The sequence below is a fragment of the Pelophylax lessonae genome (assembly GCF_965119305.1).
Source record: "Pelophylax lessonae genome assembly, chromosome: 9".
Taxonomy (NCBI): domain Eukaryota; kingdom Metazoa; phylum Chordata; class Amphibia; order Anura; family Ranidae; genus Pelophylax; species Pelophylax lessonae.
Window position 1 is genome coordinate 172133723 of NC_138776.1, and position 24330 is coordinate 172158052.

The 24330-nt window shown below is 41.2% G+C and overlaps 1 protein-coding gene across 2 annotated transcripts in view; it reads right to left on the bottom strand.

The window, feature by feature from the left end:
• Positions 1-17032: 17032 nt before the first annotated feature.
• Positions 17033-24330, bottom strand: part of WAPL (WAPL cohesin release factor) — a 226127-nt gene continuing 218829 nt past the window's right edge. For both annotated transcript variants that reach the window (XM_082267623.1, XM_082267624.1), the window contains 2 exons: positions 24136-24231; positions 17033-18060 (listed from right to left, as the gene is read on the bottom strand). In XM_082267623.1, the coding sequence (XP_082123749.1) occupies positions 17995-18060; positions 24136-24231 (162 nt within the window). In that variant the 3' untranslated portion in view covers positions 17033-17994. The remainder of the gene's footprint in view (positions 18061-24135; positions 24232-24330) is intronic.

A 24330-nucleotide genomic window follows, 5' to 3' on the forward strand; every position in this document is an offset into this window, starting at 1 on the left:
TGCAGTCTTACTGCACAAACCACATATGTAGAGCTGAGAACTGAGTATTATGTATTGTCATAGTATCATCTGTTTTGATGGTAAAAACCTGTGAACCATGCAAGCCTAGATTTTTATGTTTTCATGTGATTTTGGAGAATTTTTGTTGCACCTTTTTTTAGGTACTTTCAGGCTTAAAGGGAAATTTGAGTCCTTGCAGTAGGAGTTGCATCAGCAATACAAGAGTAAGCTGCTCATTTAGGTCAAGAGGAAAAGTACCTGACCCCTCGTCCTTCCAGCAGATGGCACTCCCCCATACAGTGGACTGTCCCTTAATGTTATCACATCCAATGCAGGCCTATAGAACCTATAAAATTGGTTTTGATATGGTCAGGACCTTGGACAGCTGGAGTGTGTGTGGGTGGGATGGGAGGACGCTGTGGGGACCAGTCTAGCAACATGTAGGATCTAGTAAGTAAATCTTATTTTCTATGCTCTCTAGACCTAAAGCCCCGTACACACGCACAGATTGTTGGCCGTAAATTGTCGGCCAATGTCCGATCTGCCGATTGTCGGCTTGTTAGTATGATGCTTCCCACAACCAACTGCGAATTTTCAGCCGGAAAAAATCTGGTGTGCATGCTATAAATTTTTTGTTGGCCAACAAAGAACAGCCGATTGTTTTCCTCAGTCAGTACAGATTTCGGCAGACAAAAATCAGATGAGCAAGACTGGGCATGCTCAGAGAAGAAAAAACACACGGAAAGTCAACCATCACATGACATCGCTTCTGAAGTTGGTTTTTGTTGGCCAACAAAAGTCCAGTGCAAGTCTAGAGCACATTTCAACCAACAAACAACACTGGACAAAAGAGGGCCGATCGGTCGGCCAACAATCTGTGCATGTTTACGAGGCTTAAATGAGGAAATGACCCCTGCAGTTGGGCTACAAAAATGTATGATCATGCTCCAAAGAAACTCTTGTACTTTTTCTGGGCATTGAGCGGCAGCATTGCTCAGAAGTGAAAAGGCACAAGAAAACACCATGGAAATCTGGTGGTGAGCGTTAAAGCACTTCTTAAAACATGCTTCAAATCAAATCATTCAGGTAAGAATGGGGCTAGGAGTTTTGAATATTCTGCAAGAATCCAAACAGTCCATATTTGGCCACACACAAAAAGGTAACAATACAGTGTGTGTATAAACCATTCAATAAATATCGTGATCCAATAAAGTCCTTCAAATACATATATTTTTAAGCAAAATTAATTTCAAATGAAATAATTCAAATAAAACATCTAATGTAGATTAATGGTGTAATAACTAAAAGGTTCCCATCACTAATTTGATTCTTTTAAGTTTAGACAAATCTTTCCGTGCTTAAACATTGTGAATCAAGCATATAAAAAATAGGCGGAAAAAAAAAACTAGTCCAAACTTGTGAATAGTGTGGTGAAAAAGATCCTGTTGACTGGATGCTCTACACACGAAAGTGTACCACCACCTTGGATATAAAGGACTGTTAGCAGAGCAAATTTAATTTTTATATAGAAAAAGGAGTCACGTTGGGGAACATGTACCACCTCCAGGACTCCATATATGGTCACCAACACAGCACATCCAATGAAGCAAGGTATTCATACAAAGAGAACCAGGAATACCCCACCAGACGTCAGATGTGACCAAATGTGTAGGGCGGAGTTATCACTCATGACATCACAATGCACGCTATAATCAGGAAGTGACCGGTATGAATCCTGGGACCTGTATTTTTATATTGATGAGCGCTTGATGTATTTTATAAATATGCGAGTGGCTAGTACGATTTCAATACATTTTCTATACAGTTTGACACTGTCAGTATTACTCGTTCTCTTGGTATTTCACTGCACATGCATGAGTCATGCTGCTCTTTCGGAATGGATCCGCATCAGAACTGTATCTAAATCGCAGCTGAACCGTTGAAACAGCTACATTGGAAATTGGTAAAGAAAATCACACCGCACATGCTTGAACCCGGTCTAAGAATAAAAATAAGTATTGGTAATGGATATCGGCGAGTATAGTACTTGGGAAAAAGTATTGGTACTCAAACTCGGTCTTTAAAAATTGTTATCGGTGCATCCCTAAAGTAAAGTAAATTTTCAATGTATAATCATGACAGCTACACTTTACACAGGTATTGATTACAACACTGCATTAAATTGATTGTAAATGCTCTGTAAAAATATTAACAAACCAGTTTATACGTACCTGCTCTATGCAAAGGAATTGCATAGAGCACCGCTAGATCGCTTCTTCTTGGGTCCCCAGCTTCTGCCCAAGCCCCACTTTCAAGCTTAGCGAAGCCAGTAAAACCAGGAAGTGTGGGGGAAGAGAGAAGAGATGCAGACATGCACAGTGCAAACAATATACCAGGGTGCTAAATCTTATTGGCCAGTAGTGGTGCGGATGTCTTTATAAATCACTTGGCTGTGAGTGTCAATTGTGGACTAATTCCAATGCCACACATAATGCTCAACTACATTCCCAAGCAATAAACACTCTTGCTTTGGTATTGAAATAGTGTGCCAATCTCAGAAAAAAATCCAATGGACCCTTGAGTCAATAAGGGGTTAAAAACAAAGTCCTCAGTGTGTAAATGGTATCCACATAAAAGCAGCGATCATAATTGGTGCTTACACTGGTTTCCTGCAATGTGCAGTGATTGAAAAGCACAGTGCACTACAAGTGGCGCACTCTCACAAACTACCCGACCACTGGGTATAATGTGGCAAGATCTGTGCTCCCTGGAAGGTGAGAGTGGAGGAAGCTGAAGCATTCAGGCCAGGGGGGACGCTAGAGCTGATCTGTGGCACTAGAAGTGCTTTACCGCTTACAGGAAGTCCTCAGGCGGCCATATTACCGGAGTCCATAGTGCCAGTAAGCATACAGGGTCTCAAAGATGACATGTTTCAGAGGGCTTGCCTCTATCAAATCTTGGAGAGGGATGAGTTCATTAAAGTAAAAAAAAAAAAAATGTTTAGGCTTTATAACCACTTCCTTTCCATAAAACCTCTGTTCCTTATTCCATTAACCTGTTCCAGCGAGTGACAAATCATGCTGCAGTGCGGCCCATGGCGAATTCTGGGGAGGACGTCATGATGTCCACCCAGATCTGGAGTAGTCCCGTCTGGCCTTCATTAAAATATAGGCTGGGCAGGATTGTTCTAGAACTGGAAGAACGTCTATAGGGTGTCCTCCCCAGAACGTCTCATGCTGTGGCATGATCTGTCACCCACTGTACACAGCAGATAACAGATCACTGTAGCAGCCCGCTGCCAATACCATGTGATCGCTGTGACCAATCACAGCAGATCACATGACAATTGTACGCAATGGATGGCTTCAATTCATTGGGGTTGATTTACTAAAGGCAAAGCCAATTTGCATTGCAAGTGAACTTGGAATTGCAGTAGCTATAGATCCGAGGGCAAGATCTGAAATGAGGGAGGCTCTGCTGATTTATATTATCCAATAAGGTGCAAGCAAAAATGCTGTTTTTTATTATCCTTGGATGGGCCCCCAGATCTATAGCGACTGCCCTCCCAAGTGCACTTGTAGTGGATTTGCCTTTAGTAAATAAACCCCACAGTGTACTATTGTGTTGAGCTCTGTACTTGGTCACAATAATTACATAGTAAAGATAGGGCCAATCTAAGCCCATCTGAACTGTGATTAGCTGTTGCCAATCATAGGTAATCACAATAGTAAACACTGAATGAATCTATTCCATTCATCAAAAACGGCTGTTTATACCAGTGGTATTCACTATTATAAGCAATATGTGCAAAAAAAAAAAATGTAAAAAAAATGTAATAAAAAGAAAATGAATACTTATACAGTGTCTCTGATCACTGCCACACCAGTTATATGACGATACTGGACTGGTGACAGTATGAAAAAAATTAATAAAATAAAACATTGTGACAATAAATAACTTACTATGCCCCTTACTAAATACCTTGGAAATCTTCTATCTTGACATATGAGTAAAAATACTGCGTTATGGTACACCACTGGGGAATGTAACCAGCAAGGACAACAAGTTTCAGCATATTCAGGACAATATAAAGTGCTTGTAACATTCAGCCCGTGTGTATGTTCGACAAGCATGCTGTAAAAGCAGCTCCCGATCAGCGTTCTCAGCCAATGGCTGAGGGTGCTGATCAGAGCGTTCTGGCGTGGGATTGTCCCCCTATCATAACACAACAGCTCAACTGGGCAGATCGCTGTACTAACGTCAGATAGTTAATACAGTGGCTCCGACCGAAGCTGGGTTGAATGAAAAAAACTACTGGTGTGTACGATGCTTTATAGGGGCCACACCAGTTGTTGAGTGAGTGGGGACACTGAAGGGGAGCATCATTTTCACTTAAAGAGACAGCACTTTAAAAATGGCAGGACTGATCATCACATTCTGCATAAAGTTACAAAGGTATGACTAATTTAGGAATGACACGTGTTTATGTATTTATCCATTCTTTATTTTACATAATTTGTTTTTCCAATTGTTTAATTTCTTATTGCAAATGTATTTATCACAAGTACACAAGTGGGAATTTGCATTTATGTAACCAGGTAGCGCTCAAAACACCTATGTATAAAATACCTTGGACTGTCTACTTTCCAAAAAGAGGTCATTTGGGGGATTTTTGTACTGTTCTGCCATTTTCGGGCCTCAAGAAACGAGTGAGGTCAGTCAGTACATCAGGATAGATACATTTTCAGACATAATACCATAGTTTGTGGACTCTAACTTACCTAAAGACTAAAAAAAAAAAAAACACTGATTTCAGTTATTTTCATTAAATGTAGCACAATACATTTTGGTCTAAAACTTATGAAGGTTTTTTTATTTGCAAAATTTTCTAACACAGAAATACCTTTTTTTTTTTTCAAAATTTGCAGCTTTTATTTAGCAAAAAAAAAAAAAAAAAAAAAACAGTAGTGATTAAATACCACCAAAAGAAAGCTCTATGTGTGAAAAAATGATTAAAAAAAAAAAATGTATATGGATACAATTTTGGAGGATCACACAAATTCAAAGTGTGAAAGCTGAAAAAATGGCCTGGGCAAGAAAGGGAGTGAAAGAGCCTGGTATTGAAGTGGTTAAAGAACAAGGAATATGTGTCTTAACTAATTTTAGGAATTATTCTAATTACACTAAAAATTTGATTGATGACTATTTGGTTATTGTTTTTGCCCATCCTAAAAGCACCAGAATACATGAAATCCTCAAGAAAACAACTTTTTAAAAGGAAAACTTTCTAAACAACATGCATCATCCACACTTTACATGTTCAACAGTATTGATAGCCACACAAAACTAAAATGTAGAAGGGAAGAGTTAAAACATTTTTTTTATACTATACATCTCATTGGAAAGATTTCCCTTCACTGAAGTAGTTGGCTCAGAAGATTTTATATATATATGTATGAAGGTCAAACTTCATAGTTCAGTACAAAGTAAAATATGATGTGCAGAAGCAACCATAGAAACCTGTTAGAAATAACCTTTCATTGATTCGAGAACAGTAAACCTAAATATGACTGGCATGGATTCCCTTTATTTGCACACAACAGTACTGAGCTTTGCAAGCTAAAATCAATGCACTTTTGTTGAGAGAAAAAAAAACATTCCCCTCTGGGTGATCTATGTATATTGCAAAGATTTTAACAAACTTTGTTGCAGATTCCTACCTTCTGTTATTCTGAAGGACTTTCAGCTGTGTGTCTGTGTCCATATGAAAAGTGAATCTGTATGGGAGTGGTTTTATAATTATCAATCAGCTGCTGCACCTGCAGGGCACTAATGGGTCTGCATCCCTTTAAACATGATTTCCCTTTGAGAGTATCTGACAAAAAAATAAAAAATAAACATTTTTGCTGCAGGGGATGCCAGAAATCTGACTTGTATCTTACATATACTGTAGTTACATAGCAGGTGAGGTTGGATAAAGACAATAGTCCATCCAGTTCAACCTGTGTAGGTGTGTGTGGCCGTAATCATCTCTCATACCCCTTAATGTTTCGATCTTTGAGATGTGCGTCAAAGAGTCTTTTAAAAAATAGCCATACTCCCCGCAGTAACTACCATTTGTGGCAGGGAATTCCACAGTCTTGTAGCCCTTACAGTAAAGAACCCCCTGCGTGTCCTGTGGTTAAATCTCTTCTCCTCTAATCGCATTGTATGGCCTCCTGTCCTCATGCATTCCTTGCGACTGAATAGTTTTTTTTTTCTATGCTCAGATCACCGTTGAGGTATTTGTAAATCGCTATCATGTCCCCTTTCACTCTTCTTTTCTCCAGGGAGCATAAATCTAGTGGTTCTAATCGCTCTTCGTAATTAAGGTCCTCTAATGCCCTAATAAGTTTTGTTGCCCTTCTCTGTACTCTCTCAAGCTCCAATACATCCCTTCTGGGGACTGGCGACCAAAACTGGACAGAATACTCCAGATGTGGATAGACCAGAGTTTTTTTTTAGAGTGGTAGGATTGTATTTTTATCTCTGGAATACATCCCCTTCCTTATGCATGCCAAAATTCTGCCAGATTTGGCAGCTGCAGCTTGACATGCTATTGCCTAATCTATCTTCCACTAAGACTCCCAGATCTTTCTCCATTTTTGATACTCCCAGAGGTCCCCCCCCCCAGCTTGTATTTTGCTTTTATGTTATTGGTCCCTAAGTGCAATACCTTGCACTTATCCACATTAAAGCTCATTTGCCATGAAGTTGCCTACTCTGTTATTTTGTTCAGGTCATTCTGTAAGATTTCTGCCTCACGACGTGAAGTTATTGCCCTGCTCAATTTTGTGTCATCTGCAAAAACTGAGATCGAGCTCCTGATTCCGTCCTCAATGCTACTTATGAAAAAATTGAACAAAATTGGTCCCAGAACTGAGCCTTGGGGGATCCCAGTTATCACTCCAGACCAGTCCGAGTATGCATTGTTTATTACCACCCTTTGGACACGCCCCTTTAACCAGTTCCATATCCAAGAGCAAACCTTGTGGTCGATGCCTGTCGCCCTTAATTTATAAATCAAGCATTTGTGGGGAACTGTATCAAACGCCTTAGCAAAATCCAGGTACACCACATCCACTGGTCTCCCACTGTCTAGCTCACAACTAACCTCCTTGTAGAATGTTAACAGATTGGTTTGACAAGAACGCCCCTTTGTAAACCCGTGCTGATTACTGCTGATGTTGTTCTCTTTAGCAAACTCTTGGATATAGTCTCTTATCCCCTCCAGAAGTTTACATACGATCGACGTCAGGCTCATCGGCCTATAATTTCCCGGGATATGCCTCTGCCCTTTTTTGAACATCAGTAATGCAGACTTCTGGGAAAAGGAGTGAGCCAATCACACAAGAAATTAGTATATTTTTCAAAAATATTCCAACATGGCCGATCACTCAAATTTGATGGCCGCATAAAAATTGGCCATTGGTGTGAAATTAGAACTTAGTTACAACTTTCGAGAGAAAATTCTTTTGGAATTCAACCATGTATGGCTAGCCTTAAGCCATAACAGTTTTTGGATGGAAAAGGGAGAGGTTAGAAGTTTTTTTTTTTTTTGCGGCATCTGAGAGATTTAAAGAGTGACTCTTGTTGAGACGAGAAAAAAAAAACAAAAAACATTCCCCTCTGGGTAATCTACGTACATTGTAGGGATTTTAGCAAACTGTTGCAGATTCCTGCCTTTTCTTATTCTGAAAAAAAAAAAAAAAAACTTTGCTGGTCTATGTCCATGTGCAAAATGATTGCATAAGAGTGACTTTATAATGATCAATCAGCTGCTGCACTTGAATGAAGGGTACTTGACAAATTAGGTGGGGCCTCTGAAACACATCAAACACAACCCCCCTTCACACCCCTTGGTGCTTGCCCGGTTCATGGAGGACATCCGTAGATGATGCTGTTGTTCCATCTCCATATGGTGGGTCCGGTTTCCAGTGTTGCCAGTTGGCTGACTGTGCATCTTCATTACACACACACAGTCTTTTCCCTCCAAGTCCAAGCAAGCACTTATTTTACTTAAATGGAAGTGTGGATTTAGGTTTTTTTTAATAAATGATACAATACTTTACTTTTTTGAGCCCTGCACTGACTACTTTTTGTCTTTTACATGCTACAGAGGATCCTTCCCAGATCTGATATGCATAGCTGTGGAATGCTTTGAGCCCTCATCCATCCTTCTGAGTCTCACCCTGCACTCACTGTTTCCAAGGTTGCTGACCATCCATTTTGAGCCAAGAATTTATCATACCACCAGCTCTGGAGCCACACTATTATACTTCAGAACTTTACATATGTTTATTGATATTGCATTTGCCACCATTGCTCCATTGTTACTCCTGATTCAAACTTTGAACGCTGAGCGACTTTTTCTTTTTAGGTTTACAGAATAAAGTGGCAAGGTCTGAATGCCATTGGACAGGACTTCTCTTTGGGAGTATCTCAAAAATGTTTTTTTTTTTTTTGCAGCAGATGCCCTAAATCTGACTTGTGTCTTAGTGCAGACTCTTGGGGAAATCAGTAAGCCAATCATACCAGCAGGAAATTATATTTCTGGGGGAGGTTCTCTACACCATCTGTGTACAGAATGCCTTCAGGTTGCCATATTGCATTTTACAGAAAATTACAGAGCTGCGGAATGAAATGGAAATGTAATTTTTAATAACATTCATTAACAATATGCTTCATGTAGCAATTGTATATGCTATAATTTTTTTTTGCTTTTTTTCTCCAGCAAAAGTGGAATTACACTTTAACCTATTTGATCTACTAAGCATTTGTTTTGGGGGAAAAAAATTAGGAAAAATCCATTTCAATTTAACAGGAGGGGACATTTTCCATTGGAAGTATCCTGCAGTGACAATTTAAAAGGTAATTGCTCCTAACTTTGGAGGGGTTTCCACCCACTTCCAGTTTGGTTTCTAAAACAAAGTGATGGGATATCACCCTAGCAGGACAGAAAGCAAGGGAAAAAAAAATAACACTTGACAAATAGTATTTTTGATTTATTGTAAAACCATTTTCTTGGAGGTCATTAGGGGCACAGGATGAAGTATTCAGGTACATTGGATTATGCTGCCTGTAGGAGACTGGATACTGTCAAACAAAGCTGTAAAGTACAGCCCAGTATAACCCCTCTCAGGCTGCTTCAGTGTAATAGGAAGCAATAGTAGAATTGAATCATAGGAACAGAGGAGGGGCCTGTGTCCCCTATGGTGTTTTAAGAAAAGGATTTTATGGTAAGTCAAAAATCCTACTAATTGCATATTAAATGGACACAGGATGAAGTTTTCATGTAAATTGGGATGTTCAAAAGCAGTGCAACTGACAGCATTAAAAAAACATTATTTTGAGTTCAGAAATGGGACAACTGAGAAACGTCACCTGCTAAATTATCCAGCCTTGGAATTTCCATAGGAGACCGGGCAGGGGTGTGAAGTCTTGCCCAAGGCAGAATCTGATTGGCTTATATAGGGCAGCGAGAGTTTAGGTTCATACCTTATAGTTAAATGTGTGCCACTGCTCAGGCATTGCCTTAGCTTAATCTTGGCTGTATGACCCTGCAGTGAGGTGGTTAAGCATTGAAGGAATAACAATTATTCTGAGTTTCAGAATATTTATCAGGAAAACCTCTTTCTCCAGCCACCAAGTCCTTAGCACCATAACTGTGTCCAGGACGCCTCCTTAGCCTGACAGGCTGCCATCCATCACGAGGACCTTTCAAACTGGTGGAAGAATTCTGGCCCAGCACTACCAGAATGTTGAGTTGCAACAGTCTGGAGTGCAAATGGGCCTACAGAACTACTTTGAAAGAGGTCCCTAGTAAGCCCCTAATCCCCAATCAAAAAGTGGAGATTTGATTGGCTCCTTGACTGTAAAGTATAAACGCGGCAGCAGACAGTTTGGAGTTTGTCCAGGGGAAAGGAAACCTTGGACGGGGTCGTGGCTAGGATCAGGCACTTCTACTTTATACTCCAAGCAAAGCCAACTTCTGAAGATTTAAGATCTACCCTGACTGTAAGAGCAGTCTGTTGTAAGTTAGCACATAATGCAGAGAATGTTCAATGCTGCAACAATAATTTCAAAACACAGGACAAAGTTCACACTCACACGTGGATACAAGCACTGTATATATAGTGAAAAGTAAACACATTATTTACTGAAAGTAGCAATTTTTATTTGAGTTAAAATTATTTACAAAAAACCCAAAGACATACTTCATGAAACTGGTACAAACTTGATTTTTATTTTCCTGCCGTTGGCTTTTGCTCCAAATATCACAGCTGAGAAATACTGTATAAAATAAAAATAAGATTGGATTCAGAAAAGTACCCATTCTAGTCTCCAATGGCTTGTATTTACATAAATATATACAGAGGAGAGAAAAAAAAATGTTACTTTGAACTTCAGGTTAGGTTTCAAGTACCCTTAAAGCAGAATATTTGATGGGGTTTTCATCATGTACAACAATGAACAAAATGGCTCCCACCGCCACACTAAAGGCAGGCATAGATGGCTAGAATTTCCACCAAGAGAGGGAGAAAACAAAACCAATTCCCCCATCTATGCTACAAACACAGATGGAAGAATTTTCATTGCATTCAGGCAGTTGTGCCAGCTGGTGCCTGCATCCGATACTTCACCACCCAGCTCGGGTTTTTTTTTTTTTGATAGTTTGTCAAGCCAGGTATTTTAAGGGCCATCCATGGCTCAAATTCCAGAATTCAAGCAGGCAATGGGGGCTTTAGGCTACAGCATCTTCCATTACCATCCCAGAGCACATTCTAAAGAACGGAATCTTTAATATTACAAACCAATCATTTTTAATTATAAATATCGGTCACTTCAGGTAGGACTGCATACTGATAAAAGGTACATCAATGAATGAAGGAAAATCTTCATTTACTCTGAATCTAAAACAACTAGTTGGCAACTTTAAACCTCAAATCCCCATTGTCCTGCACCAAAAAACCTTGAAACTAATATGCCCAGTGTTAAGACATTGCACCTCTGATAACATTTTTATTAGAAAAAAAAAAACAAACAAAAAAACACAGTTTTCATTTTTAAACAATTTTTAAAAAGGAATGGAGATGAAAAGAGGCATTTTAAATTAACAAACGGGTTGGAGCAGTTGATAAAGTGTATAAAACGTTCAAGAGAGCCTGTCAGCTTACATCTAACCAATAAAAGGTAAAGATCCTACTGTGTTGTGTGCTATAAACACCCTCCACCTATAGTTTGCAGAGGGTTGCAGTAAATTTGGGTTCACTCTTTGCAAATGAGGTCATCAAAAACACTTACACGGGTTAGATGGAAACTGGCACAGTTGTGCTAACACCAAAAAAGGTGACTGAATTTACTAATTTTTCAAAACCAGAATTAGTAAAAAAAAATTTCAGCTACCATTCAATATTAACAGCTCAATTTTTGTGAACAAAAAGAAAAATGGAATTATGAAACATCAACAGCTTATAGTGATACATAGCAGTTAATGAGGAAGTCTGGCATCCTGTCATATTAGAATGGGAGTTCATTCTACTTGCTTCCACCGTGTAACGCTACATGCAGCATTAATAAGACTGAATTCTAGAGACAGGAAGGGGTGTTAAAAGCTAGGGAGCCATTTCAGCCTACCCCAAGTTCAGTGTTAATCAGACACTTACTAAAACTGTCACTCTGTTTAAGCGAATAGGAATTAACTCAGTACATTTGTCTTGGTTATCAAGCAGTAACACAAAGTTAACTTTGAAAAGAGAATTACAATCCTTTTCATAGTTTTTTTTTTTTTCAAAAATACGGAGAGAAGCACATTATGTAAATACGTTTATCAATCTGTGCCATTTCATAAAACTTCGTTCTATATATAGTTTGTAATTAAAAATGTACATGGGGCAGCCATAATTGCTCATTCACTTATTCTAATGAACATAAATATAAAAGGGTGTGATTAAACACAATAGACACTGGAGTCTGTAATGGCATGAAACATCCACAATAGTAGATATGAAGCATATAGTCTTTACTTAGGCTTCAAGTCACATGAAAAGTAATTTTTGTATATCTGTAATGCAGTTAGATGATAAGCACCATACTAAAGCCCCGTACACACAATCAGATTATCGAACGATCTGTCGTCCGTTTTTTGTGGCATGCTAGTCTGATGTGGAAAGTGAAGAGGTTATTTTCATACCAATTTTCCCGTACGACAGAATTCTACTTCAGAAGTGATGTCATGTGTTGGATTGCTTTTTATGTGTTCTTTCATCTCTGAGCATGCCTAGTCTTACTCTTAAGATTTTTTTCTGTCGAAATCGGACGTTGATTTGACTGACGACAAACATTTTATAGCCTGCACATCAGGATTTTGTCAGCCGAAAAGTCGGAGTTGGCTGTCGAAAGCACCATACTAACAATCCGAAAATCGACAGATGGGTCGTCGGACAAATTTTCCCTACAGATTTTCTTATCGTGTGTACGGGCCTTAATGCATGTAACTTGCCGGTAGGTTAAGTGGCTCCTGTCTAAACTGGCCCTAGTATGTGTACGCATTAATGGGAGTCAGGGACCTTAGATTGTATGTTCCTTGAGAGAAATGTACAACATTTATGTAAAGTGCTGCGTAAATTATCGGCACTATAAAAGTACCTGTAATAATGTTAATTTTAAATTATTACAGGTCCCCTTGAACAGACACTTCTATATTTTCTCATCTCAATGGTATAAAGTACAATGACTTGCATGTGTCTATCAGTTAGTAAAATGCACTTCAATCCAACAACCCAAGAAAAAATATTTTTTAATATGACACCAACCCAATAGGAACAGCTCTACTTGAATTTTAAGAACCAAAGTCAATGGGTGCTCACATTCTCAATGAGAGATTCTTATAGACCTATATAAACCATCCTAAATGTAATATAAAATCTATTTTAAATGACTGGAGCTTGCACGGAAGGTAATGCTACCAATTTAACCAAAAATAATTGGTTGTTATATTTTAAATCCATAATTTAAGTTCAGACTGACCTTGGTAAAAATATTGACGTGATACAATTTCTTCTGTTTCTTGATAAAATGATAGCAACTACAATTTTATATTTTTTAAGAGGAAACACATGTTCAAACACTGAACTTGAATAGGTGCACATAAAATAAGTAATGTTTCAATACGTATAAAAAAAAGAAAAGCCAGATATACATACTTTAGCAATCAAAGTCAACAGTGACCAGATGTGTTCTGCAACCACTGTTTTTAGGTTAGATACATAGAGGTCAATTGGAAGAAAACTGCCTTAAATCTCCTCATTTTGGAAATGGTCTAGATAAGCCAGTTAAAGTATAAGTGCACTTTTAAAACACACCCAAGCTTTTAAGCGTACCTTTTAATGGGCATAAAAGCTCAATGCCAAACTTTCACCGACCAAGATGATCAGGAGGAGTGGTTTCTCCATGAGGCTTCAAAGCAGAAACATTCTTCAATCTTCACTCATTATAGGAAATGCAAATCTAATAGGCCTATGATGTCAAAAGAGGACAATGAATGGAGGGGTTAATCTTACTGACTGGCATGGCTGTGAAATGGTATCCTTGAAAGTTAATTTTAAAGTCTGACTTCAACATCTAAATTTTACTTTGTGGCAAGCTCCAGAGCATTACCCTACTCAAGATACCAGAGATAAATGTAATATTTGTGCTTAGGCCTATATATATATATATGCAAAGCAAGAACGTTAACAAATAACCTTCATCTTCCTCTATGAGTCTAAAGCATTTCAAGAGAAAGATCACAAAAAAACAGGCAGAGAGGCTCTCTCTGCATTTCCTCCTCCAAGGATTTTTTTTTTATTGAGGACTGCACAAGTACCAGCTACTTCGCTACTAGGGAATAGTGGTATTAAGATTAATTTATAGGTCTAATGCAGTGGTCTACAAACTGCGGCTCGGGGGTCAGATCCGGCCTTTTGCTTTCCTTTCTCCAGCCCTTGGGGCACTATTCATCCCATTGATATGAGACACTTTTCTGCCCACTGACAATAGGGCATTCTTCCTGTCACTGACACAAAGGGGTACTATTCCTTCCCCTAATATCAAAGATGGGATACTGTTTACTCCCACTGATTCTAGAAACATTTTTATTCCCCCTGGCTTCAGTCCGACCCCCCTTAAAATCTTAAGGACAGTAAACTTGGCTCTTTGTTTAGAAAGTTTGGAGACCCCTGGTCTAATGCATGGGTGCTCAATCTGTGGCCCTCCAGCTATTGCTGAACTACAAGTCCCATGAGGCATTGCAAGGCTGACAGTTACAAGCATGACTCCCAAAGGCAGGGGCAGAATTGTAGTTCTGCAACAGCTGGGGGGCCACAGGTTGTGCTCCCATGGTCGAATTGTGACTTGATTGATGCCAATCATCCCAAACTTTACATTTTCAACATAGAATAGAAAACCTAATCTACCAAAGGCTGAAAATGTAGTATTGTCTGTACAATACCTGCAGAAAGTGATCTAATATGCTACCTTTTGAAAAGTTTACAATGGGGTTGGATTTACCAAATCTGGAGCATGCAGAATCTGATGCAGATCTGCAAAGAAGCCAAGCAGCTCCAAGGTTTTATGGTCAAAGCTTAATTTAACAAGCTGAAGTTATAAGCTGAGTGGCTACCATCCACAGCTGCCCCAGATTTTGCACTTACCAGTTTTCGTAAATCAACCATGAACTGCAGTTCTTCCATTGAGGAAAATAAAATGCAATAAAAATGTTTTATTTTTTTTTTTTATTGAAAGGTGCACTTATTCTTTAAATAAATTACACATTTTTGTCAGCTAAAAAGTGTAAACTGGCTTTAAAACAGTTCAAGCAGGAACTCTGACAAACTTTACAGCTTTACACACAACTTCCTTCAACCTGAAGCTGTGAATTCTAATACACTATGCTATGGAATGACAAACAAAGTATCTGGGGGAAAACTGCTATTTTAGGACAATACGGTGTTATTTATCCAACTTCTAAAAATCTGTCCTATGGTGTATGTTACTCAAAGCAAAACCTTGGGTTTAGCCAATTGTCATTTCTTTATGTACTCTTCCCTTCTGCATACTGGGGATGTCTGCTGCAGATTTACCAATATCGATAACCAAATATCCAAGGACATACCATTACATTACACCAGTAAAGCCATGCAATCTTGGGAACTAATAAATGGTCAGATATTTGCACCTCTGCAATGTAAGCATAAACAGGAAATACCCTGATTATGCAAGGCATTTGGAGGAGGGGGAGTCACCTATTTGTTCAAAGCGACAATGCATAGAAAACAGAGGTGTTAAAAAGTACTTATCCGAACAGTAAAAAGTAAACAGATAACCTGCACGTCCCCTGAAAACAAGCAAAGGTAATACGCAAAGTGATTTCTGCACTCGCATCTTTGGGATTTGCTGCTAGTGGCTGTCACATCAGCCTAAGCATCATTCAAACCAGTAGCAAAGAAAGCATATTAAGGGGGGCCTCAATCACTAAATGTTTATTGTTAAGCACAGCTGAAAATAGGCTTCCGTTTTGGCTGCTTATCAAATGCTCAACTGTATGTTAATCTAATGTATGTGAGGATTAGGAGCACTGTGCCTCATTTATGTACATTAAAGAGGTTGCAACCATCAATAGAACACTCCAGTTGCTGAGGGCTCATGACTAGTATGGGTTGAGCTGCTCATACCCTATTACGGGATTTTCAAGGCTCTAATAAAAAATGTACAAGGGTGTCTTGGGAGTGCTTGCAGCTGTCCTGGCTATTCTTGCAAGACTCAGGGCCATAACCATGGCTTTTCCATAGGTTGGCAGTTGACACTAAAAACTGAGCAGTGGTATGAGATGACCAAAGCCCAAAAGATCACAGCTGCTCAAAACGAGAAGATTTCAAACTCAAAGCTGAAGGCAGTTATATATAACTATTAGGGCTTCCCCTTGCTAAAAATCAAATATTTTTAATAAATGAGGCCCAGTACCACTTCTCATGGCGACATCGCTTGTGTACCCAAACCAAATAAATAAAAGTTACTTGCAACATCTTCGAAATTTCCCTATGGGTTTGCCCAGGAATTAAACTGCACAATAAATCTGTATATAAAAGAAAAAAAAAATAAAATAAAAAAGCTGTAAAGATAAAGCCACTCTTTGGAAAGTTAGTTTTACCTTTTCACATTTCTCAATGTGAAACTGACAACCTTCATATATTCCCATCCCACCCTCCCTTTGCTATCAAAATTGTACAGATTACAAGTGCAAAATTAGTAGATCTAAAAAGAATTTTCAAAACTGAATATATTTTATTAACATTTTCACATAAATATTGCTAAGAACCTCAACTATTTTTTTATTTATTTTTTTTGTACAAAAAGCCAAAACTACCTACAGCATTTCTCCACCTTCCTTGAACATTTTCTATGCAGGCAGAGATGCAGAATGGGTGTTGATCACCTATATGGCTTTATTAACATCTTGGTAGACAGTAATGTTTTGTTATGGTGGACATCAGATGCACCCCTGAAGAGAAAGTCTCTGGTGTACACAAAGACAACAGCAAATGGGGCATAGGTCTTAACGTTAGAATGTACCTCACCCTGAGGCTACTCACCTCAAAATATTTGCCAGCTTCAAAGAAAACTCTTAATAGAGAGCTCTTGAAGAGTCTACACTACTGCTGACAAACATGTCTGCCGCTTGCAATTTCAATGTTCTCAGAGTGCCTGCTGTTCATGTATGCCAACTAAAAGCTTTAAAACAGGTAATGTCAAGGTACTGCAAACCTCAACTTCAGCAAAGGTTACAAGAGACTAAATGTTAAAATACAAAGTCTGCTGAAGGCATGTTCCTCTGTGCCACCCAATACACTGCGAGTGGCAAAAAGCATTAGAGGAAGATGACCCACCCCCCCCCCCCCCTCCCAAAAGTCAACTAAGGGCCCCTTTAATTTACATAAGTCCAAGATGACACATCCCTTTTCATTTACATTAGTCCAAGATGACACCTGAGATGGACCACAAGAAATATAAAAATAGATCCCTATTTACTAACTGGGCACATAATGTACAACTGAGCTATTGACAAAAGCACTTCCAATTGTATTTGTGCTCTGGCACACTTAAAAACCAGGGTCTACCAGCCTGCCTTTTGGAATTTGGTGCTGCAGAGCTCTACAAATTTCACAACATAATTACTTTAAGGTATCACTAAGTCTTAAATTAACAAAGGAAATTAGGAAGGGTGCATATACAGAAAATACATTTTATGAAAAACTTATGATTGGAGCAATCTAATAAAATTTATAAAATGGGTGTAGCTGAGGAAGAAAACTATCAACAGTATTCTAAAAAATACATTTATCTCTTGTACTTTTGGAAGCATTGAAAGCCTATTAGTAAGCAGGAAGGTGAGGGGGTGGGAGAAAAGAAAAACATATAAAAGCAGCTCGTTGTCCAGATGTTTTTTTAGACTTCACCCAGGCTGAGCAGTCTTTGTACCTGGCTGGCATAGAACGCAGTATTTGATAGTAAACAGCAGTTGCATGAACAGCAGCAATTTTCCATCAATTTTATAATTCTTTTCCCTTTAACTGGCCATAACCAAATTCTACTTGAGGAAATACGCAGTGAAAACCCCATCGAATTCTTTAAAAACGCAAAAGAATCGAAATACTGCAATGATTACAACAGCCGGTCACTTATCCATATACGGAATTTCTGGTCCTTGGAATTAAAAGCTGCTGTATGCTCAGCTAAAACCTGGTTGTTGTGGCAAACATATGCTCAGTTTAACTGCAAAAATCAGAGTCCCGTTTGCCATTTCCATGTAAGTAGCACATAATCTGCACACAGTGCGTCTTCAGGTATTTTTTTTTTTTTTAACTAACATGAGTTGTATATCCAGCATTTATAAAAGTCTGTTGATGATGGTGCATTCTAGCAGTGTTCCAAATACTCAATGACTCTTGAGATGGACTTCTGGCCTGTTGTTCCCACTGCACACTGTAAGAAACAAACAAATAAAAAAAGGCATGCATAAGATATTGGGTGCCAATCATTAACAACCCCTCCTTTTAGACAATGCTGTTAATAAGGGTATTGCATACATCTGACATTCTTCAGCTACTTAATGTGGAACTAATACAGTCAATTTAACGCTTTGCCAAAACCGTTACATTAAAGACATGCCATAGCTAATCGGGGATGGGCTCAGGCATGTTCAGGACGTAGTCCCAACCCAACTGAGCAATCCCGCCAGGAAGCCCTTACTGCACACTCCCAATTATAAGCAGTGAGGCTTTTCCCTGCCCGCAGCTGCATATACACATGCTGCCTATGATTGGCGTGTGAAGTAAAGGTTTCCTGGCGGGATTGCTCAGGTGGGTCAGGACTACGATCTGAACATGCCTGAGCCCATCCCTACTGATCACATGTGCAACACCATTGCAACTGCAGATCACAGAGGCTAAGATGGCCACTTTTGCTTTGTTGTAAAGAATAGGAGGGTTTAGTACCATTTAAAGAATGCTTATTCAGCATTAAGAAATAAGAACATTTTTACTTACCAGTAAAATGTCATATCTTGGCGTACAATACAGGATACAAGCAAAGTATTCACAGAATCTGGGGTTATGGGCTTGTAGTTTAAGGTCATTTGACACTGACAAAGCTTTTGAAGATACGCCACTATAACTACCTCATTATGTGGATTTTGTAGCAAAGGATTTAGCATAAACAAGAAATGGAAGGGAGGGTGTCCTGTACTGTAGTACAAGACATGGAATTTACAGGCAAGTCAAAATTCCACCTCTCATTCGTACAGGACACAGACACTGGCAAAGTATTCATAGATTTGGGACATCCCCAAGCAATGAAGGAGATGAAGAATGGGCAACTAGGCAAATAGAACAGTGCCAAACGGCACAACAAGTCTCAACAGGCCTAACTTAAGTGAACCGCTGCAAGACCCCCTGTAGCCAAACAATGCATCCCTTGAAGTTTGGACATCCAACTGGTAGAACTTAGAAATAGTATGAAAATCGGACCAGATGGCAGCCTTACTTAACTGAGCTACAGAGGCCTAGACCCAAAATAACCAGGAAACACCCAATGATATGGTGGAATGGGTGCATAAAAGCACAGGAGGAAATTTTTCCTTGAAAGCGTAAGCTCTAGAGATCACATTTCTTATCCATCTGGCAACACTGGACTTTGCAAGGTCCTGAGGACAGGACAAAGAGGAACACTGTTTGATAAAAAACAAAAAAAAACTAAGCCTTGAAGTAGGTGTGAATGACTGACCACAATCCAGGTAATGAAGAGAGAATTCCTTTGGAAGCCTTCAAACAGTGCAATAGGATGGTAGGACAATGTCGAAATTGAGGTGGAAGACTAATACCACCTTGGGCGTAAGTCTTTTGAAGTATGAAAAACGGCTACTTACAGGAGAGAGCCACCAACTCAACCAAAATGGCAACCAAAAAGCCTACTTTACAGGAGAGATCATTTAAAGAAATATTATTAAAATAGAATAGAGAAAGCAGAGACGGATCCTTTCAAAATGCTTAAAGCGGAGCTCCCCCCAAAAAGGAAGATCCTCTTGTCTGCCCCCCCCCCCTCCGCTGCCACATCGGGGGGTGGGGGATGTGATCCAACACCTAAAGACTTAAGTAATCCACCTGCCAGTTCTCCACTCTGGGTATATGCAAGACGGAGAGGGCTGTAACAAAATTTTCTGCCCATAGTAAGATCTCAGCCACCTCCCGGGCCGCCAGGACACTCTTGGTGCCCCCTGGATGATTGACGTAAACCACGGCCGTGGAATTGTCTGATTGAACCCGAACTGGACAGCCCTGCAGACAATTTGTCCAATGACTCAAGCAAAGCTTTATCGCTCTGAGCTCCAGAATGATTGGAAGTCTGGACTCTTTCAGAGTCCAGGTCCCCTGGACACACAGCTTTCCAAGTACTCCACCCCCAGCCAGACAGGCTGGCATCTGTGGTTACCATGGTCCAATACAATGGAAGGAAAGACTTGCCCTGACGCAGGGCCAGGGAACAGAGCAACCACAGAAGAGCACTTCTTGCGTTTTGACTCAACCAAATAAAATTGTCCAAAGAGTTTGGATCCTTGTTCCACTAGACAAGAATACCCCTTTGCAGAGGTCTCGTGTGGAACTGAGCAAACAGGACCATCACAAAAAGGTAGGCACCATCAGGTCTAGAGCTCGCATGCTAGTCCGCAATGAGGACAGAGTGCTGGATAACAGCAACAGAATCGCCCTCTGCAACTTTTGCAGCTTTTCCAGGGGAAGAAACCCCCTCACAGAGGCTGAGTCCAGAGTCAGTCCCAGATAAACCATTTTGGAGGCTGGGACCAGAGCAGATTTTCTGAAACTGATGGTCTAAGCGAACTCTTGCAGAGTCCGTACAGTGATTGACAGATTGCTGCCCCCCCCCCCCCCCAGAACGGAGTGGGAGTCTGCTCTTAAGAGGAAATCATCCAGGTACCCTGGTCCTGCAATTGAAGACCCTGGGGTCGGAGGCGAGACCAAAGGGTAACAAAGGGTAAGCGAATTGATGAAAACGCTGGTGTCCAGCATAAATAGGGATGTGCAGATATGCGTCCTTGATATCGATAGAGGCCAAAAAGTCCCCTTGGTGTAGGAAACCAAGGCGTGCGAATGGACTCCATTCGAAACCTCTGTACCGGCACAAAGCACTTCAGAGCCTTGAGGTCCAGAATTAGACGCACTTTCCCTTCTTTCCTGGGAACAGTAAACAGGTTTGAATAAAACCCTTGAAAGCATTCCAGAGAGGGAACCGACACAATCACCCTTTGCGACAGCAGATCTTGTACCGCCTCTCGTAGATCCCTTAACCGATCTGAAGATAGGCGTAGATTGGATGGGAAGAATCTGTCAGACAGTCGGGACCTAAATTTGATCTAGTAACCCGAACGCAGCAGCTCGTGGATCCATTTGTCCTGAATCAAGGAGGTCCCTGGTTCCGGACAGAAAACAAAGACGTACCCCCACCCCCGATACGGGTGAGGGCATCCCTTCATGCAGACGGAGATCTGTCCGCAGATCTGGAGGGGCCTGTCCTCGGCTTACCCGACCACATCTTCTTGGAACCCCCAGATGACCTAAATGGCTTAGGTCCTTTCTCCTGCGTGCCAAAAGGCAAGGAGGGGCTGCCTGTGTGCTAAAAAAAAAAAAAAAAAAAAAAAAAAAAAAAAAAAAAAAAAAAAAAGGAGGGCCCAGTCTATTACGTGGTAACTTGCCCTTAGTGGATAGAGGAAGAAGAGTACTCTTCCCACCTCTGAGTCCTTTGATCACTTCATCCAACAAAGACCCAAATAGTAGCTACACCATGTGTGGTTACCATGGTTGCGTTTAGAACAACTCCACTGACTTGCGACAATTGTCACAGTAGATGGGAAAAGGGAGTATCTTTGCCGCTTTTAGGGGAACTGCGGGCCCCCCCATGTTATAATTTTCTGCACCGATACAATCAGTGCATCCACCAGCACCCTTGCATGCGCATGTGTAGTAAAAAAAAGGAATCATCCTCACCGCAGAGCACCCGAAGTGCGTGGACGCAGAGCCAGTAGAGTCGCTATACGCGAAGCACACCCTGAGAACATAACAAGCAGGGGAGGTCGCCGACCACAGTCCCGCAAGGAGACGCCGGCTAAAGTTCCACAAAAGGACCCCTATTAGACCTAAGGGTCGCCCACCATAAAGGACATAGCCCCCTATAAATGGGAAGAGGGGAACGCCATGACGCAGGCACTCAGACAGTGTACCCCCATGGCGCCCCACGGTTCAAGGGGGGCGCCAGGCGGTCCATATGGACACCCCGTGTCAGCAGCTCAAACAGCCTGGTCAACAGCTTGGTCAGCAGCTCAGACAGCCAGCTGCGAGTAGGCCGCAAAGCTGAAGCCTAAATTTGGGGGCTGATCCGGTCGCAAGACCGCTGTCAGCTCTGTCAGCCTGATCAGCAGCTCAGACAGCTCGGTTAGGAGCTTTGACAGCCTGTTCATTCACTCAGCCAGCTGTGTCAGCCGCAAGCTGCAGCCTCAATTTTTGGGCCAATCAGTCGGCATCCCCTGGTCAGTTTGGTCAGGCTTTCGCTCATCTCGGTCAGGCACTCGCTCATCTCAGTCAGGCACTCACTCATCTCGGTCAGCTTGGTCAGGCACTCGTTCAGTTTGATCATGTACCCGGACAGCCGCAGACTAAATTTTCAGCCCAATCCAGCCACATGAGGCACAGACCCGCGGATGATGAAACATCCGTGCCCACCCCCCCAAGCCTTTATTACCCACCGCAGGGAGCCCAAAGGACATACCTGCCCCAGTCACTAACCTCCAGGGGGCTGGAAACTTGCTGAAAGACCCCCGTGTGCGATTTGGGTAGCCCGGTCAGCAACAACTGCATCCACCCCTACTTACTGGAGCAAGTGGCAAAGCCAGCTCCTACCTACTTACCGAACACCGGGGGGGGAGGGGTAGGTTGGGGCCAAAAGACTACCTTGACTGTTAGAGGGGCTGGGGGAAATGGAAGGGAACCAGTGGGGTCCGAAAATGCACGTCCACCCCGAGACCACAAGAGCTCTGTGGGGACACTAATCACCATACCAACGACAATCTGGTGGGCGCCACTCCGGACAGACTACCTCTTCACTCGGGGTGGGGGTGCTGGCGGCCAAGGGGCACACTGCGACTCAGGTCGAACCAGGTCGTGTTCGTTCCGTCGAGCTCTTTCACTCACGGGCCAGCCCCCGTTTATTGGGGCTCTGTCGTGGCGAGGCCTAGCGCGGGGCTATAACCTGCACACGCTCGCTGGCTGGACTGGGAGACCTTAAGGATCTAGGATATCCAGTCTGAAACCCAGTTCAGCTGATGATTGCAGTTTTCTGAGGAACATAACTAGCTAGAAAATTAAAACTTAACAAAAGGTTCCATTTAAAATAAAAAAAATCAAGCTAAGACTGAAATCCCAGCAGGGAACTAGGTCCTACTTCTAAACTAGGCAGAAACAAACTGAATCCTATAGCGCAAGTGGGGATTGCCCCATAGGTGTGGTAAAGTTTTTTCCTGCCTAGTGTCCTACTCCTGTAGGGGGCAGCATAACCCAACGGCTAAGAATATGGAGCTGCGTCTGTCAATGAATGATAGAGAATATAAAAACGTCTGTAATCTGCCAAAAAAGAAGCTCATGTACTTTTTTGAGCGACGGGCGTTTTGCTTAAAGTAGAGTTCCACCCTAAAATTTTACTTTGGTCCATCTTCTTGCCCCGGGTCACCTGTAAAACAAATGGATACTCGCAATTTTTTTTTTTTTTTTCACTTACCTTGTTTTAGAAGAACATATACTCACTTTACTTCCTCCCTCTGCGGCCACGGCCCGTCGTCACTTCCTAGCTTGCAATGATTCCTGGGAGCTGAACGTCATCGCTCCCAGGAATCAATGCGCCTGCACCGGCCCCGACGTCTGTTCCGGTGCAGGCGCCGTCATACCTTGCTAAACAGCTTCTGGGCATGCCCAGAAGCTGTGCAGGGATGACCCTGCGGCACCGGAAGTGACGGCGGTGCCGGTGCAGTGCATCGTGGGACCAAAGAGGATGCAGAAGAGGATCGCGCTGGCTTCAAGCTGCCCACACCTGAGATAGCAGCGCTGGACAATACATTTTTAAGTTAAGTATTTCTTCTTGCAGGTCAGTGCGACCCGGGACAGTTCAGAGGCTATCCATTGTGGAATGCACTAGCCCTGACTGTCCCTGGGGTATTTTTATGTACTTTTTTTTTTTAGGTGGAACTCCGCTTTAAGGTAATAGAACGCTCAGATGTGAAAAGGGGCCATTAAAATTAATGTGATTTGTCTTGTTGGGCGTTTTTAAAGCTGAGGCTTAGAGCAGAAAATCGCACAAAAACACCTAGATGTGAATGAAGCCTAAATCTGCCTTGCATCTGGATACATTCTTACATGACTAGCATACACATTCTTTTTTAAATAAAGTACACAGAGGATTTATAAACGTATGACCATGACATTTAGAAAGGTAACTTACGGTGAGGTTCATGAAACTGAGAAATTTTTGAAGCATTTCGGTCATTATTGAAAAATCTCCTTCTGGTAGATGGTTCCGTACAGTAGTCACATTTATCTGACAAAGGAGAGACAAAAGCATAATCAAACAGAGCAGACATGGTTTGCTGCCACGTAAACTGCCACGTAAACTGGATTAACGAATGCACATTACTGT